The sequence below is a fragment of the Camelina sativa genome, chromosome 13 (assembly GCF_000633955.1).
Source record: "Camelina sativa cultivar DH55 chromosome 13, Cs, whole genome shotgun sequence".
Classification (NCBI taxonomy): Eukaryota; Viridiplantae; Streptophyta; class Magnoliopsida; order Brassicales; family Brassicaceae; genus Camelina; species Camelina sativa.
In genome coordinates, this window is record NC_025697.1 from 5,510,755 (window position 1) to 5,529,396 (window position 18,642).

Below are 18,642 nucleotides of genomic sequence, written 5' to 3' on the forward strand. Positions count from 1 at the left end.
GCCCTTTTCCACCAAAAGCTGACTCTCTCCCTCTCTATGCATGTATATATTTGTCCTCTTGATGTAATACACTGTTCTTTATTGACCATGCACTAATGTTGATATCTAAAGAGTAACTTGAAGAAAAAAGTTTCTTATCAGGAATGCTGGAATGTGCATACTGGCAACAATGAAAATATTCAAAATCGATTGAGGTGGAAAAGACTGTTGTTAAGTCTTTATGCCATACTGTTATGACTCTTAAACAAAAATCGACTAGAAAATTAGGTTAAGAATAGTGAGTGTTTGTTCTAGGTTAAAGTAGATAAACGAACTAGGATTAATGCTTCTGAATCTTCTGATCAATTAATAGTTAAACAAACTTAAAACCAATGTGAGTGAGATAGAAACCATAGTGGACCGAACAAATGTTTAAGATCATCCATTTATCCGGCTATCCAATTTGAGAGCACCCGTTTAAGTATTAATTGCACGTTTTGGTAAGCCAGAGTCAAAGCTTTAGATATTCGAGAACCAACCTAGCTAGCTAGTCGACCGGTTTTAACACATATTTGAGATGATACATGATACAGCACCTTTCTCCACAATTCCTACGTCTGCACTTCGTATTAGCCTTCAAATTTTGAGCTATCCTACCAGAGAGCCACAAAATAATAAATGATAAGATGTCCTGAAGTACATAAGATCTTCAGAATGAGTCGAAATTCTTCAGTTTGCTTTTGTCTTAGCTTCAATAGTTTAGAGACTCATGATTTAAGAGAGTGTCTCCAACACTTGGCAAATTATAGCTTCAATAGTTCAACAATGTTACGTTGCACTATCAAGAAGAGTTAATTTCGAGCAGATTGGGATCAACTTATTCTCTCTAATTTTTATTAGAAAACGTACTAGCTTAAGATTGATGGGGAGCACATGGTTCTTAGTAGAAGTACAATTCGATGAGAAACAATGCCTCTCAAAGCATCATAAGTCTGAATGTTTTGCTGTATATGATCTCGGGAAATGAGCTTTTAACCAAAAACATCATCATTTTCGGTGCATGCCAAACTCCCTTCAGCGTCTTTTTTATTACTAGCATTGTTTAACCAGTGACTTAAAATATTCCTAGTTTTCATTTAGGAATAATTAACTCTTATTCTTGGGATTACTAAACACTTCATATCTAAATAATTGAAATTTGACAGGTCTAATGTCATCATGCCTCGCACTCCACTCGTCTCGTTTTCTGCCTTTACTGATAATCCCAGCTTTTGTTTAATTCCCAGAAGGCCAGAACTATCAAAACCATACTGTATTTAAAAAGGGAAAGTTCTTTATCTGTTTACAGACAACACACATTAGCAAAAACAAAAAAGGTGAACTTAAGAAAACAAAATTAAAAAGGAAAAAAAAACTTAACATGCTTATTATAATTTGACTCGATCAACTTATTGACTACTTTCCTCATTAAATATATACTAGAAATAAGATAAAATGACCATGAAATAATCTTTAAATCACAAAATAACCATCTAATAGACTAATACTGTATATCGCATATTTTTTTAACTCATCCTTCTTCATCTTCTCTTGCCGAACCACGTACGTCAAATAAGACAAAATTTTGAACTAAAAAAAGAAAATTCGAAGTTAATGGTGTCGAGCAACTGAGCAAGTATATATATGCTGCAGGATCGAGTGTTCAAATGTAATATATATGTTGTGTGTGGTTTTGTTTCTCGCATGACAGATGCTAGAAAAATATATTAGTTGTAATGAAAAGATACATTGAGGAATATACTAATGTAGTTCCTCTCGTGTATTATTAATAATCGTATTTACGTTGGAACAGATGTGCGAAACACCTCAAAACTTTTGTTGGCTTGATGACGCAGGAACATTACTAGTTTTATTAGATTTTATATCATTGTGGCTTAAGTTCTATATGTTGTTTGTAGTTCGTAGGTCTTTGTGAGAAATTGGGGAAAACAGTGAAGATTATAAGATTTACATGAAACATTAGTACATTCAGTATTATCTTGTTCTTGGAATCTCCCTTTGGAGCGATTCGAATGAAAAGAAATCTCTAGAAATTCTAGAATCTTTAAATGATATTGTTAGAGTGATTTTAAGCTTAATTACCAATATGTCACGATAAATCGTAAATCGTAATTAATACGTACGTATTCCCAAAACTAGACGGCAAAACTCTTGGCCCTCCTCGGAGTGACTAATTAATATATTTGTTGGCTAGCCCTGCGCGGTTTGTTACGTAAAACAGAATTTATAAAAGCCAACATGGTTTCAAAGTTTCAAAGTCGTCACACATTTCACATATTCTAACAGACTGTCTCTTATCTAAAGATTATGAAAAACCGGCTCAACATTTCATGTTTAACGTTTTATCACGTTAATCCAAACTAGAGTATACAGACTACACAGACAATCCCGTCTTTTTATCGCATCCATAAACGCACAAACAGAATACAGTAAAACTTCTATACATTAATATTCTATAAATTAATAAATACTATAAATTAATAAATTTTGTTAGTCCCAAGTCGGGACAGTATAAAAAATAACAATATTTAATAAGATAATAAGATAATATTTTTTTTTTAAATCTCCATGTAAAATATGGTCTCAATAATATCATAAATTAATAATCATGTAAATTTATATATATATATATATATATATATGCTGATATATTAAAGTATGTTTCCATTAAACCTCATACCTATAAAATAATTATTATGTTGTATCTTCAAACTATAATGATATAAAATATTCTATAACCTTTCATAAAACAGCTAAAACATTTAAAGTTTTTAATTTCTAAATATGCATCATTTACATTTTGATAGTTTGATAGACTATTAAAATACGATAATTGATATTCTTATTCATAAATTTGAATATTTATGTCATGTGTATAAATGAATTTATCTATAATATTTGTAGTTTATTGTCAATAATATTTTTTAATTATTTTAAATTTAATTCCAATATCATAAAATTTACAACATCCAAAATTATAATCTTATTTTGCAAAAATTGTCTCAATTCATAATTTTTTAAAAAATTAAACAATTATAAATATACCTATAAATTAATAATTATTAATTTATCTATAAATTAATCAAATGTCTTGGTCCCAATATTATTAATTTATAGAGGTTTTACTGTATATATTTGTAAATTATTTTTTTCCACCATCAAAAAATATTTTTTTATAAAATTTTGTAACATTGATTTTATTTATTTATTTATAAAATTCCGTCTATTTATTTATAAAATTCAGTCATAGTTAGCCGTTATATAGATATCTCATAATTCAGAAATCCCGATAATTAACCTGAGATTATCTGGAATCTTCCTATTTTTGTTTAAGGCCGTGTATATGTGGATGTGGTGACGAAAAAAAAAAAAGTAAATACGTTTTGTGTGTGTGTATATGACATAATATACGAAAACATATATGTACCGGATTGACCGCATAAAAAGCTTTTCGCATAGCGTAGTGCCCATTACTTTGTATAATTGCAAGATTGACCTTTCTCTCTCTCTAGTTTGCCAAAAAAAAAAACCTTTCTCTCTCTCTCTTGGTTTTTTAGTCTCTCTCTTTTTTTTCCTCTGCAAAATTTTTCATTTCACCACAAGATTCCAAACAAAAGAGAATTGATAGAAAGTGAGATTTGCAAAATATATTCTATCCCCTCTCCCCTTGTTCTCTCCTATCATTTAAACACATATACTCTAGCTCTTTCTCTCTCTCCCTCTCTTTCTCGCTCTATCTAACTAGCGCCATGACTTCTCCTGTCTCCGACCACGCCTCGAGTTCTCGATCTCTTGTCTCTATCTAAGTAACCCTAATTTTATCTTCCCTCCTCCGTCTCCCCTGATGTTGAGATCATCAAGAACGCTTTGTCTCGCTTCTCTCCGGCTTTCTTTGGCTTTTCCGGTCACCGGATTCTGCCATGGTTTCTGCTGCTGAATCCTCTTCCTCCTCGTCAACGCTTCTTCTTCCATGTGCGTTTGCCAACAGTTTTGCTTTTATGAGGTTATTACAAAAAGCTCATCATTTCTCTGCCGTCTCTGAGGACGACGACAACAACAGAGACATTCGCTTAGGATCCGATCATCAAGCAAAAGATAATAATCATCACCAAGTGTGTAGGAGAGATTGTAGTTTCATGGCCGATCAAGAAGAGCCGAGGAGTACTACTTCTAGGTTAAGCTCCAAGGATGACGACCACGACAACAATAGCAATAACAACAATAATGATAATAATAATAACAATAACAACAACAACAACAGCAACAGCGAAGCCGAAGATCATGAGATGAGACAACAAGGGTGGCTCCGGCTAAGCATAGGCCACGAGGATGACGTTAAACCGGATCTTGACCATCGGCAGCAACATCAAACCGATCCAACGGCTAGGAGAGACTCTTTTCTTGAGCTTAACCTTTTCTCTGGCGGTTCAAATAGAGGAGAAGAAGTTGGTCTTCCATTATCATCTCTCTTTCATCATCATCAGCATCAATCCGGAGGGATGATGATTAATCCATTAATGTTCCCAACCAGGCCTGAGGAGATGATTGGTCCTTGGGCGGCTGCGTTTAGAACGCCTTTTGTCCCACAAAACCTAACACATCCATCAGCATCATCTGCTTCTTTGATGATGCCATTGATGGGACCGTACTTTGGTCGCTCCAGTTTTCAGCCGCAGTTATTAGGAAATAATCGAGATGTGGTGGCTGGTCCAAGCTCGAGTTTTCGAGTCATTGATCCTCCCAGACGACCCCATTCCGGCATTTGGTTTCTCCTTCAAGCTTCTCAAAACCAGTAAGTGCTTAATTTTCAACTGTATAAGGACTATGTTATGTAAAGTCCAGGAATTGGATTTTCAAGATTCCTATCCTTGTTTTTAATCATCATATATAAGGTCTTCTCAAATTATTATATTTTCAAAACATTAAAGTTTCTGTATTTTTCTTTGGTGAACGTTTTAGGACAGTAGAACCATTCTTGCCTCAGATACCAAAGAGCTATTTGAGAATCAAGTAAGTACTTATCGTTTATATTAGATTCTAAAAATTCTCGTTACTTTTTTTTTTTTTGGGATACAATTCTCGTTATTTATTCAACCAGCTAGCTAATTAATATTAAGAACTACTCTACGACATAAAACGACGTTAATTATAACAAAAGCTTATTGCTAATTAATTTTGATGTTTCCGGATTTGGTAGGGACGGGAAGATGACTGTTCGACTGTTGATGAAATATTTGGTGAATAAGTTGCGATTGGAGCACGAATCCCAGGTTTTTTTTTTAGGTCTCATCCCATCTCTTTTAATTTCCCTTTCTTTAACTTTATTATTGTTCTAGATTCCATGTACACGTTGCTTGCCGTAACTACAATCTCCTTAGCTTTAAAAAGAAATTTTTTAAACGTTANAATTTAAATGTTACATAAATACCTTTTAAGCATTAAAAATGATGAAAAATAGTACGATAAAACAGAAACATATTAGTAATAGAAAAGAAGCAAACGTGGAGAGGGTATATTCATGGGGGTTGGTGTACTGAGGAACATGACAGCAACATGGGAACTAAATTGCCACAAAAGTGTCTCCATGTTAATTAGGTCACAAGTAGATGTCGTTGCTAGGTATAAGCCGTTTTGTTCTTTCTTTGTTTTATATGCCTATTATCCATAAATTGATTTTCAACCTTTCTTCCACTTTGTCTTACTTGCTCCTTTTTTGTAGTTTAGGGGTAATTAACGGTCGAGACATTAATAAGTGTCTAGCTAGTATGATCAAATTTTCATTAGTGATGAGTGCACCTTTTAGTTTATTTCTTTTATGCATATTATATAGTTATATGGCAATCCACCTACCAATTTATATATACACCCACATTGATTTATATCCGATTTCTAGCAATTATGTGTGTTTGCGTTTTAAATTGCAAAAGTACGTTGAAGATATATATATATATATATATATATATCTGATTTAGGAGATTGTATAACCAAATAATATTTTTTTTTTTAATTTTAGCTACCTCACCGAAAATCAAGAACAACTAATTAAGACTCGCATAACCAAACCATATTCAACAAGTTTGGAGAGATACTGATTATGACGTCATACCGCATCAATAAAAGACCTTAGTTTATTGAAACGAATTGTATATATGCATGTAACATACGTACATCATGAACATGACATATATATCTATATATAGTAATATATACACATACAACTGTTACTGTAGCTACATCGCACGCTTCTTCTAGAGAGCTAGTTATTATCTCAAACGATGGATACAATAAAGTAACTTCATATCATATGCATGCTGACTTATTTAACATCTTACGGGTCGAATTCATGAAACAAAAAGTGTCTTTTCCATTTGTTTTTTGATGAAAGAAATAGAATTCAATCCCTAGAATTACGTACGATGCTTCTCGTGCAAATTTTAATCATTTGATATATGTGCATTTATGCGCTCGCTTGCCCATAATACGCTATAAGACTTTATGATCCCTGAATTAATTATTAGGTTTTTTTACACAAAGAATAATTACGAAAACAAAAACGAGACTTCTTTTCTATGATAAGGGATCATTCATTATTTTCAGTAATTATAACGTGCATGGAACGTCACTAATGGTATTCTTTTGATAATTACAAAACGATGCAAGCCACATGAATCTTTAAGACGTCGTACGAAAATTGCATGAGACTTTTAGATACGCATTTAAAAAATCTAACCTTATGTATACGTGTGTTTACATTTTTTGAAGAACTTGCGTTTCCTTGCTTCCATGCATTTATATAATACACATATATAAAATAACGCATAGAAATTTCTTAGAAATACGTACCAATATATATATATATATATACTCATTTACACACAAGAAATAATATAAAAATATCAAAGATTAATCAAAGAGACAAATTTAATTGAGATGATATTCGATTGGAGTATAAAATTATGTTTGGTTGTAACTTGTAAGCATGTTTTCCTTAGAAGCTTAGAGGTCTATTAAAATTAATTATTTTGAGATGCAGATAAATTTAACTATAGTATTTAGGTCAACTAAATGTTTAAAATTTAGTCAAATGACTAAGTTTTGTTGTCTTGTTGCATTAAGCCATGCCATGAAGTATGACAGATAAGATCAATATAAAAGTTCTTTGTGGGTATCCGTATCTTTGTACTCTCTCTCTCTCTCTATATACAAACATATGTGATATATCCGTATCTTGATAAATGATAGCTAGGGGTTTCATTGATTAAGCTGTTTATTTCTTTCCATCATATCTCCTTTTTTTTTTGGGACAACAGCCTCATATCTCTTCCTAAATCTATACAAAATCTACATAATAAGATATATATATATATATATATATATATATATTTGATACAGTATTTTGTATTATTCATTTAATAGTTCATATAAAAAAAATTAGCTTATACAGCACATATATATGTTATCTCTAATTTGATCATTAAATAGCATATTAGCGCGGATAGAGAGAAATGCAAAATGATAGCCTAATCAGATTATCAATAAATAGCTTTAAAGACTATTAGTAATTTAGTAGTTGAAATGTCTTGATTCTTGAAGGTTGGTTTTTAATGGTAATATAGAAAAAAAAAATTAAAAAAATTTATGAAACCCGTAAACAAAATAGGGTTACGTTCACAAGTTCACAATGTATCATGGACTGTTCTTTATTAGATGATCATTAATTAAAGTTGCAATTATGTTCATTCTCACACACACAATATATATATATTTAAATGTGTGTGAAATGTACTCCATAATTACATATAATGATGTGAATGTGTGTGTATAATAGATTTGGGTAGGGCATAGGTATATCAAGAGTGAATAATAAATATGAATGTAATGATTAGGCAGCCATAATCTGACTTCGTGGAGGCATTGTTCTTCCATTTTTGTCTTTCTCCCTCTTTTTAAGTTTCCTTTGACTTTTTAGACGTAAGAAAAGTAGAAACAAAAGGTTTTAAAAGCTAAAAGTATTCCATAAAATTTCAAATTTCTTTTGCGCCCCATGAATTGTTTTGTCAACTCGTTCGTTTTTCTTTCAACCAACTCGTGCTTCGTTCCATAAAATAAATAAATAAATTCTCAAATGACAATCAGTTTTTGGTTTTTAAAATGTAATTTAATATATACTCTCAAAATTATTTCAGCCCTTTGCTGGTAATGAACCTTTAAAACTCGTTGCTATATTTTTGTTTTGTATAATTACTTTTTTATATATATATTTTTCATGTAATTCACCATATATATTATTTTATCTAGTTTTATAAATAATTAGTACCTTTTTGTGTCAAAGTAAAAAAATATAAGTATTCCAAAAACGATCTCATGGTTTTTAAAAAATAATTAGCACTTTTTTTTTTCTGATTACGATTTCATTGCATGAATTTGTAGATTGTAGTTCTAGTACTCTTGCACATAGAGAAATCCCAATAAGAAAAACATTATATGGGCTTTTAATATTCTAGAACTGTTATTTAGCAGGAGACCTATATATAAATTAATTTGAATAAAATAGGTGCTGATCACATCTATTATTATTGTTTTCTTTCTTCAATGGACACTTAGCATATAATAAACTTAGGTTTAGCGAAACCGTCATGCTTATGTTAGAAGTGGCTCATCATCAACATCAGCAATTTCTTTCTCTCGTCTTGGTATGGTTAATTGTTTGTTAGTGTCTCGTGTAGGACCCTTTCCTTCACAAACCCTTAATGAATTCGGTGCTTGAAAAGCCTTTCCCCATCAACCATACTCATATCCTCTTTTAAGTGCTGCACTTTCTTAAATTTTTCCATCATCCATCCACATCTATCTATCCAATATTTAGATGTTTTCCTTTTGTTTGGAATCACACATCATGTCTTAATCAGCAAGACTTTCTTTTCATTAACTTCTCCACTATATTTTCTGAACAATACATTCATATTGAAAACTCTCTGATCCTCGATCGTAAAAGTAAAAGTTGGATCATGTAACGTTCCAACCATTTTCTACGTGTGTGGATTTTGTTCAATATAATGGCATGCATGCATTCGGTCCATAGACGTCGTCTTCGTCTAATGCATAATTTATTTTTTCTCGAATATTTTTTACAACCAATTCGTCACGTATATTGAAATGTGTTTAAAAGTTTTTATCAGTAGATCACCTAACCAACATTTATAAGGGTCAAATCAAACTTAACCACACAACTGTTTTTTTTTTAAAGCTTTGTAATCTCAACTATCTGCTCTTATAAATCATTGGTGAATCCTTGCTAGCTAGGCTAGCAGAGGTGCCGCACCTCATGGTTTGGCAAATCAGAAATGGTCTTGGCCCCACCAATATAAACAGTATTTGGGACCTCCATTTCTTAAATTTGATTGGCCCAATGTATGAAGTTGTTCCGTCAGAAATTCTTATACTAGAGTGCATAAAAAATATGTCGAAGAGAATAATAAAGTAAATTATGTCAAAAAAAAAATTATGAACCAAAAATTATTTTTTTACAAAATTCATCTATTTTATTTTATATATTATATATATAAGCACGCGACTTTCAAAATCTAGGTATCATATGTTGCAAATATACCGATCGAGTCCAATGTCTTTGGGTAGGCTTGCTAGTAAATATTTTTAACATAATTAAGATGCAACTTATATATGTAAGCATATATGACATCTATGTTTTATTTAATGAATAAATAATGTATTTTACGTCGGGAAAAAGCAATGCATGAAGTCGCCTTCAACAACAGAATCATTGCAATTTGCTGAAAGAAAATTGCATTTTTAAAAAGGAACAAAATGGCACTAAAGGCCAGATAAGGGAGCAATGTACATGATACCCTTTTAAGTTAGTGATGCGATGCATGCAAACCATTTTAATATCTATGCATATCCGACTACGACTGCTATGGTCCCTATTTTATATTCAATTTTACATCAATTCATTATATATTTCTGTGGGTCAGTTGATAATTAAATACAAAATATTAAGATGTTGATATGTGAGATAGAACACCACTTTCATATGCTAATTTTGTATAATGCTAACTAAAGTATAAGAATAATGTATAACAACCGTAGAGAATATTTCATTTGGTATGTCTTTAGATAATTAATACATCGTATCTAACAGCAGCAACTACATTATAATATATATTTTTTATATTTATATACATAGTCCCACTAAAAAAAGGAAAGAATGTGAGCTAAAATGCTTTTTGGGTCGCAAACCTTAGTCAGCAAAACGTAAAGAGAAGACGTGCATGAGATGATGGTGAAGTTTTCATGGGGTAGTGTCTCCATTGAGTTTCCTCCGTTTAGAAATCAACTTTAGTTATCTTTACATTTATTGTTCAATTTTTCTGCAACTACCTTTTCTTGTTGGAAAGTAGATATTTTTCGTTTTAAGACAAGCAAATATAGTAAGACTGTGTAAGAGTTAAAGTTAAACTATAGGTATAAGATAAATAATAGTAGGAGAATAGTCTGAAATTACGACATATTATTATCTAACCTTTTTTTTTTAATACCATAAGTTGAATACTCAGAAATTACGACAGAACATAAAAAGTCCATATTGGAAAATAGATTACGGGTAGAAAAAAATGGTGGGCCACGAAATGATTAAGATTAAGACATCGTGGGTACCATTTCAAATATATGATCAAGTAGTTTGTATAAATTATTATGTGAATATGTGTTGTGTAGTTTTTTTCTTTAGCTTATAATATGTGAAATAAGTGGTGGTGTCATTGTTGTTGGTGTTGCTCGTTCTTTAAAAAGCATAGTGTTTAGAAAATCAGGAATCTCTTAGAAGTAAAGTAGAGATGACATAATTACGGCATTGCGTAGCCACCATGACACGTGTTTTTTTTCCACTCCGTCACCCCTACGATGCAATGATCTCATTATTCCATTATTATCACATTTGATACTTAGTCTGTTTTTACTTTTTTTTTGTTTGGGCCATCATGTATATTAGCTTGTTTTGAGTGTGATTAACATGTTAATAATGTACGTACTAGTATCTACATGTGGGACTAATAATGGTTTTTATTTGTGAAATGGAATGATGATAATGAAAAGCAGGTAGAGATAAGATGCAGAGGGCAAGAACTGGAGCCAGTGTTGACACTACAACACGTGAGAGATGCAATATGGAGAGGAAGCAGAGGCAATTTATCTCTTTCATCACAAAACATTACTTTGCTTCCAAACTCATCTACCTCTGACCATCTCATGGTCCTCCATTATGGTAGGACTATTTCTTAACTATATATATACTATCTATTTTATTTATTATTTTTTTATATAACACCAAATATTTCTCAATAAAAATAACTACCCACCACATTTCTTCTTCTCTTTTTTTTTTTTTTTTTTTAACTCAACATCCCACGTTCTTCAATTGTTTTTTCCCCTTTTCTTGTTTTTTTTTTTTTTTTTTTTNTTTTTTGGCGGGTGGTTTCGATTATTTATTTTCCCTGAAGGCTTTTTCTTGGTGCGATTTATCTGTCCAATGAGCAAGAACGAAATAGTTATATAATTCGGTAGGAATATGCATACCCCGATTGATGTTTTTTTTTACTGTTGTATCTTCTGGGGTTGCGAGGAACGTTAACGCATGAAAATGTATTAAATATTTATATACATTGTTTTTTCATGCTATAGTTGTATTAAGCTTACTAACTGCGTGGTGACAGTCTTTTGACATAGTTGATAACTTGATATACGTTGCTGCTTTGTGTTCTAATCTACTGTTTAATAAAGATCTGAGAAAATGGGCCTGAGCCTATCATTAAACAAACTCAATGTCAAATTGGATTAGATATGCGCTATCAAATTATCGGCCCGTTACCATAACGAACAATGATATGTTTTTAACAAACATGACACTCACTATAGTCTCTAACAATCCATAAGGTTATATACAAAACAAAACCACTAGTTTAGTTCTTCAAAAGGAAATCACATTGTGTGATCAATGTTCTCCAAAATCATATTTATTGGAGGTTTATAAAGATCCCACACTAATAAGTAACAAATAAGTGAATAACTAGAATTAGATTTTAAAAAACCGACGAAAGAACTATACTATTTCGAACTTGGGTGACCAAATTGTCGGCGAAGAATAATATACACATAAATCATTGACAGATTCACATTAGATCGTTGATTGAGAGTTACAACAAATGTATGAAGGTGTTGTATTTTTGTAAATTTATAATCATTCTAATACTACTAATTTGTTTTGGTCTTACCCTTCTTGGTAAAGTAACTAAAGTAGACTTACTCAACTCTCTTCTTCTTGTAACAAAAAAAAAAAAAACAAAGATGTCTTTTGTCTGACTCCATAATCACACCATCACCAAGAAGAAGAAGATCTAGGTCTTGCATCTATCTAGCTCTCTCTCTCTCATTACAATGGAACGAGCACGAACCGAAAGCCCTAGCTACTTCCGTCAATGGAGCGGTGAGTCAGGTACCACCAATGCCGCCGTAGCTCCTTCTTCTCCGGCGCGTCATCACCATGCTCGATCTTCTTCCGTCACTACTATGTCAAACGTCAAACGAGCTCAAAACGTCGCTGCTAAAGCTGCTGCTCAGAGGCTTGCTAAGGTCATGGCTTCACAGACCAACAACGATGACGACGACGATGATGATGATGAAGTCGGTGGTGATGATTTAGGTTTCCGATATGGTGCTCCTCCTCCTCCTCTTTCCTTCACTAGGAATGCTTCTTCCACAATTGCTAAACCTAAACCTGCTGCTTCCGCTGTTGTTCCTCCTCCCAAGATTGCTAGATCTTCCTCCCCTGCGGTAAAGTTCAATCCTTTTTGGCTTTAGTAGAAACCAAATCCACCCAATTTACCAAATTTGTTTGCTTTTCAATCGTAGAGATTTAAGGAGATTGGTTCGTAGTTTCTAATTTTGGAAAAATGTGGGATTTTGATTTGATTGTTAAACTTGGGAATGTAGTAGTAAGGGAAAACTATTTAAGGGATGTTCTAATGGGAGAAACTGTGTGGTGATTGTGAATTTCACAGTTATCTAGGAACTCTCCAGCCGTATCTGTTCGCGCATCGCAACCGCCTGTCCCGCCGAGTAAAATGTCTCAAAGGAATCAAACTATACCAGTTGTAACTCCTAAAAATCAGCAGAGTGAAAAGAGGTGAGAATAGAGTTCATAAAGTATATTTTGGTATTACAACTAGTTTAGTTTGTTGTATTCATGACTTGGAACTGTTTGTCATTGCAGGGTTTTAGCTGATATTGGTCATCTTAATGGAAAAGATTCGAAAGATCAGCATGAAGCATCCGCCCTTCGTGATGAAGTATATGCTGATTCCTTTTTCTGTGTGTTTCTTCTCAAGAAAGTCTTTTCTTTTAGGTTTCCATCTATCCCAGAGTAATTTGATTATTTGAGCATATGAACAGCTTAGGCTTGAGGATGAGAGATGCCATGAAGCAGAAGCTAGGGTGAGAGAGCTTGAAAAACAGGTAATTGGGACCAGTGATAAACTTGCCTGTATACATAACTTTTTGAATTTAAAAAATACTATTCTCACCTTGAGTCAAACTTTAGGTGACTTCTTTGGGGGAAGGTGTATCCTTGGAAGCTAAACTTCTGAGCCGGTAATCGATATCAATATAATTTGTTGCTAGGTTTTCGTTTTTTCCTACTGGGTTGAAAATTTGAAATGCTTACATGAATGTGTTTTGTTTTCACGCTGCAGAAAAGAAGCTGCTTTGCGTCAAAGAGAGGTATTTCAAAGTCTGAGGCTACCTCAAGTTTTAGTATTACGTGGTGATTTTGTTTCCAAATATAAAGATGTTGTTCTGGCTTTTTACATTCACCAATTCTCACTCTATGACAGGCGGCCCTTAAAGAGGCAAGGCAGAATAGAGAAGGGACTAATAAAGAGACTACTGCTCTTCGGTCTCAAGTAGAGGTAGGCCCTATTGTCTGTCCATGTGTCACATGTACTATGAGGTGCTAATAAGACAAAGTGAAGAAATCTTATTTTTTCTGTTTCACTTTGATTCAGAATGCAAAACTTGAGACCGCTGCTATAGTAGCACAACTTCAAGGAGCAGAATCTGAAGTAAACGCTCTAAGGACGATGACACATAGAATGATATTGACCCAAAAAGAGATGGTTTGTGTGTTCTTGTTTTTACATATAAGCTTATGATAGAGTTTATGTAAGACAGTACCCTTGTACAATTTTAGGAGGAAGTTGTTCTTAAGCGATGCTGGCTTGCTCGGTATTGGGGTTTAGCTGCCAGATATGGTAAGGGGTAACAAACTTATCTGCTTAGTGGCATAACTAGAACTTTTATGCCATCATGAATCTTTGCTTCTTGACATCTGTGCATGTTTGCATTTCAGGCATATGTTCGGATATTGCTACATCAAAGTACGAATACTGGTCATCTCTGGCACCTCTTCCTTTTGAAATTGTGCTGTCAGCTGGGCAGAAGGCTAAAGAAGAAAGTTGGGAAAAAGGCAAGCAATCACCCACTCATGTTTCTAAGATATCTATTGTGATAGCATTCTATAATTTTGATTGTCATTTCTCATTTCGTATATTTATCTGTTGGCTATGAAAATATCGGACCAGATTCTGAGGAGAACGAGAAGAGAAGCCAGCTCGTTCAAGATTTAAATGATCTAACAGGAGAGGGAAATATTGAAAGTATGCTCTCTGTGGAAATGGGTTTAAAGGAACTAACTTCTTTAAAGGTTTATTCTCATTATATCTCGCTTTGGTTCATGCGCCCCTCTTTCATCTTTCTCATGGGCTATGTATGTTCTTCTGAAGGTTGAAGTTGCCATTACTTTTACATTAGCCCAGCTAAGGTTGGTCAATAGTGCTCGACTGTCTGATATCGGTGAGGTTCTTCTTGACGCCAATAATTCCTTGCATTAGCTGTAAAAGGCTTCTAATTACACCATTAAGATTGTTAAGATAATAGTGTATATGTTCTACTCTATTTCCTTTGTGTCGCATTTTAAATGGCTATGCTTCTCTGCAACTGATGCTCGTCTTATTTCAGAGTTAAAATCACCGGGTGGTCCTAAGATCATGGAGACACTTGGTAAGTTTATTAAGCTTATATCGCTGCATTTCTAGGTCAACATCTCGGTGTTATGAAATTCAATATATGGTGTAAAGCATAATCCACAAAGTTACAATGAAAAATTCTTGATACTATATGACCGTTAAAAGCATAACTTGAGTTTCAGTTTTCTATGTTAACATTTCATATACTACTTAAACAAAGAGTACAAACAGTTCTTATTCTTGAGGATAATTCTGAACTTGGCCTGTGGCCCTTTGCAGAATTGAGTCCAGAAGAGTCGGAGGATGTTCTCTTCAAGGAGGTACATAACTACAAGCCTTTTCTCTGCTACATAACTACAAGCCTTTGCTCTGCTTTTCTCTCATGGGATATTCCTTCATCTGATCTCGCCCCTTTTGTATTGAATTATGTTCTTCTATGTATCTATTGGAGATATTTTCGTCAGCTCAATCATGGCCTTTCTCCATTCTTAACATGAATCCTTTGGAACTTTTGACAGGCTTGGCTCACGTACTTCTGGAGAAGAGCAGAATCCCTTGGCATAGAAGTGGACATTGCGAGAGAACATCTTAGATTCTGGATCGGCAGGAGCGCACACTCCCCATCTTCACATGACGCCATTGAAGGTACAACCTAACTTACCAAGTTCCTTTTAGCCAGGAGAGGAGTATCCATACGACAATTACTAATTGGTTGGTTCTAATTTTCAGTTGAGCAAGGACTAACAGAGCTAAGAAAGCTGCGGATAGAACGTAGACTGTGGGAAGCCTCCAGGTCCAGCCAGTAAGTAGTGACCTTGGGCACCTCGGGATCCCAGAGCAGTCATGTTACCTCAGCTTTAACAGTACTGTATATCATACATGCTTTCTTCTGTGTGGCTTGCGTACTTTGCAGTCAGGAAAATGTTAATCCAGTTTTGCAAACATAAGAATTGTATTACACGCACTACTTTTTGACATATAATATATCCACGTTTTCACGCTCTTGCCACTCATTCTTGTTGGATTAGTATCCAAAGTAAAGTATCTACTGATACAGACACTAAATACCATCAGTCACCAGTAATCGTTACAAGAACACTTTCCTTCCTTGAAGTGGTGAAACCTTCTGGAATCTCGGATGACGATTTCATGTCCTGTAACCAAAGATACATGCTTTGCAAACTCATGACAATCTGGGCATGCCCGAAGATTCTTGAACACCTTAATCGGTGCACAGGCATTACCAATCACCGATATCAGCCCAAATGCGATGGCAAGTCTCTCACTATGATCAAGAAGCTGTTCTCTTCTCTCTGTCATACTACACTGAAACACATCACCTTCCATGAAACCGTCAAACTCCTTAAGCTTCTCATAGATCTCCCGAGTTTGTGGATGGTGTTTATCACCCACTATAAATCGATGAATCTTACCCTTATCTTGGATCCAGCTGCAGCTCAGTTCCTTCTTTAACATCCTCTCATTCATTAGTTTCATCATTTCAGCAGCTTCTTCCCACTTTCCAGCCCAGGTAAACAGATTAAACGGTAACACATATCCAGCTGTATCTTCTGGATCAAGTTGGCGCAGTTCCTCACCAGCAATCTTGCCCAGTTCAAGATTCTTGTGAGTCCAACAGCCACTTAGAAAGCATTTCCAGCTCATTGCATCAGGTTCAAAAGGCATATTCTTCATAAATTTGAGAGCTTCGTCTAATAGGCCTGCGCGGGCATAAATGTCGATCATACAATCATAATGGTCGATAGTCGGAGCCACATTATATTTCCGAAGCATCGTGTCTAAGTAATGCTTTCCCTGTTCAACAAGGCCTGCATGGCTGCAGGCGGTTAAAACCGCAATAAATGTAACTGAGTTTGGCTTCATACCACAACTCAGCATTTTCTCAAACAATCTCAGAGCTTCGGAGGCATTTCCATAGTAAGCATGACCTGATAGAAAAGCCGTCCAAGCAACAATGTCGGGATTGTCCATTGACTCAAAGACTTCATGTGCATCATCTAAGCATCCACATTTTGAATACATCGTGATAAGAGCGCTTTCTCCATACTGAGATCCAATCAGACTTCTTTTTATAGCATCTGCATGGACTTGGCCACCAATGTTGCAATCTGCGAGTACTGAACATGCTTGGAATATGCTAGTATATGTGAAGGAATTTAGAACCGCCGCATTTTTACTTCTCAAAGACTTGAATGTTTTAACAGCCTCCTCAAACTGACTCATTTGGCAGTATCCAGAAATGATTGCGCTCCAGGTAACATCATTTGGCTCACTGATTTCTTGGAATGCGCAGCAAGCAGACTCGAAGCTGGAACATTTGATGTAAAAATCAACGAGTGGAGTTCCAACCGAGACTTCAGATTCCAGTCCAAGCTTAGCGACACAGGCATGAATTTGCTGGCCAAGATTAAGCTCTTCAAGAGAAGCACATGCTTTAAGAACAACTGAAAACACAAAACTGTCCCACTCAACACCTTCGGTTACCAAATCCACAAATAGTTTCAAAGCATCTCTTGCTCTTCCAGCTTGAGTATAACCTACCATCAATCCCGTCCAAGCCACTGGTTTCTTCACAGCCATCTGATCGAACACTCGCTTAGCACCCACTAACCAACCACATTTCACGTACATATTCAAGATCCCAATCTCTATAGATGCGTTGCTGCTACATAACCCAGTACGCATAACATGAGCATGAATCTGTCTACCAACGTTTAAAGACCTAGGATTTACCAACGATTTCAAGAGTGTAGTATACATAGAAGAAGGAGGCATTTCCCCTGACGCTAGCATTCCTGAGAACAAACCAACAGCTTTATCTAGAAAACCTTGTCCGGCGTAAGCAGTTATCATCGTAACTCTCGACGCTGCGTTTAACTCAGGCATTTCATCGAACAGCTTATCTGCATCTTCCAAGCTCCCGCACTCACAGTACATTTGTAACACACAGTTCTGAAGAAACACAGAAGGATTCTCGAAAGCCACCCGCATGCGATCGTGTAAGAGTCTCCCATGAGATAAAGACCTTAAATTTCTGCAAGCCTCAAAGAGACATTGGTACGAGTACGGACTAACGGAGACGCCAGCCTTATCCAATTCTTGGAAAAACTCAAATGCTTCGTTGAGTTTCCCATTCTTCGACAACGAAACCAAATGAAGATTCTCCACTTGTCCTTGCTTATGCTCGATTTTAACAGACGAAGAAGAAGAATAAGTGCTCGATTTCAGAGATACCCACGACGGAATCTGATCGAAATTTGAGTTCTTTATAACCGGAACTCGAGATGGGATGTACGAAGACTGTACAGTGAGTATCGTCATCGTTGATGGAACAATTCAACACAAAAAAGTTTACAGCTTTACGAGAACAAACGAAAGAGAAGCAAAAATAAAAACTCGACCTTTTCTTTTTACATGAATGGTTGATTGGTGAGAAACGACAACGTTTTGATACAGAAACTAACTGAAGGAGAGGGTTCAATCAAGT

General features: G+C 34.6%; 3 protein-coding genes across 4 annotated transcripts; 2 read left to right on the top strand and 1 right to left on the bottom strand.

Annotated features, from left to right (window-relative positions):
• On the top strand, positions 3,593–11,481 carry LOC104735322 (1-phosphatidylinositol 3-phosphate 5-kinase-like). 2 transcript variants are annotated; one of them, XM_010455082.2, is made up of 4 exons: positions 3,593–4,831; positions 4,999–5,049; positions 5,237–5,309; positions 11,152–11,481. In XM_010455082.2, the coding sequence occupies exons 1-4, from the start codon at positions 3,960–3,962 to the stop codon at positions 11,335–11,337; spliced, it is 1,182 nt and encodes a 393-aa protein (XP_010453384.1). In that variant the 5' UTR covers positions 3,593–3,959; the 3' UTR covers positions 11,338–11,481. The 2 variants fall into 2 exon arrangements, with proteins under 2 accessions (XP_010453384.1, XP_010453385.1); XM_010455083.2 differs by having other exon boundaries at positions 11,155–11,481.
• Positions 12,360–16,136, top strand: LOC104769543 (coiled-coil domain-containing protein SCD2). Its single transcript, XM_010455085.2, has 16 exons — positions 12,360–12,885; positions 13,113–13,237; positions 13,325–13,400; positions 13,504–13,566; positions 13,652–13,701; positions 13,803–13,830; positions 13,944–14,018; positions 14,115–14,225; positions 14,300–14,360; positions 14,459–14,575; positions 14,691–14,812; positions 14,892–14,961; positions 15,127–15,168; positions 15,414–15,454; positions 15,653–15,779; positions 15,864–16,136. The coding sequence occupies exons 1-16, from the start codon at positions 12,490–12,492 to the stop codon at positions 15,938–15,940; spliced, it is 1,581 nt and encodes a 526-aa protein (XP_010453387.1). The 5' UTR covers positions 12,360–12,489; the 3' UTR covers positions 15,941–16,136.
• On the bottom strand, positions 16,057–18,585 carry LOC104735324 (pentatricopeptide repeat-containing protein At5g13270, chloroplastic-like). The gene has a single exon (XM_010455084.2). The coding sequence runs from the start codon at positions 18,474–18,476 to the stop codon at positions 16,209–16,211; it is 2,268 nt and encodes a 755-aa protein (XP_010453386.1). The 5' UTR covers positions 18,477–18,585; the 3' UTR covers positions 16,057–16,208.

Excerpts from the sequence above, each read along its gene's own strand:
- LOC104735322 (XM_010455082.2), top strand. The coding sequence starts at position 3,960 with ATGGTTTCTGCTGCTGAATCCTCTTCCTCCTCGTCAACGCTTCTTCTT. Across the intron at positions 4,832-4,998 it reads CTTCAAGCTTCTCAAAACCA|GACAGTAGAACCATTCTTGC; the intron begins GTAAGTGCTTAA and ends TGAACGTTTTAG. Across the intron at positions 5,310-11,151 it reads GATTGGAGCACGAATCCCAG|CAGGTAGAGATAAGATGCAG; the intron begins GTTTTTTTTTTA and ends GATAATGAAAAG.
- LOC104769543 (XM_010455085.2), top strand. The coding sequence starts at position 12,490 with ATGGAACGAGCACGAACCGAAAGCCCTAGCTACTTCCGTCAATGGAGC. Across the intron at positions 13,567-13,651 it reads TGAGAGAGCTTGAAAAACAG|GTGACTTCTTTGGGGGAAGG; the intron begins GTAATTGGGACC and ends GTCAAACTTTAG. Across the intron at positions 14,813-14,891 it reads AGGAACTAACTTCTTTAAAG|GTTGAAGTTGCCATTACTTT; the intron begins GTTTATTCTCAT and ends GTTCTTCTGAAG.
- LOC104735324 (XM_010455084.2), bottom strand. The coding sequence starts at position 18,476 with ATGACGATACTCACTGTACAGTCTTCGTACATCCCATCTCGAGTTCCG.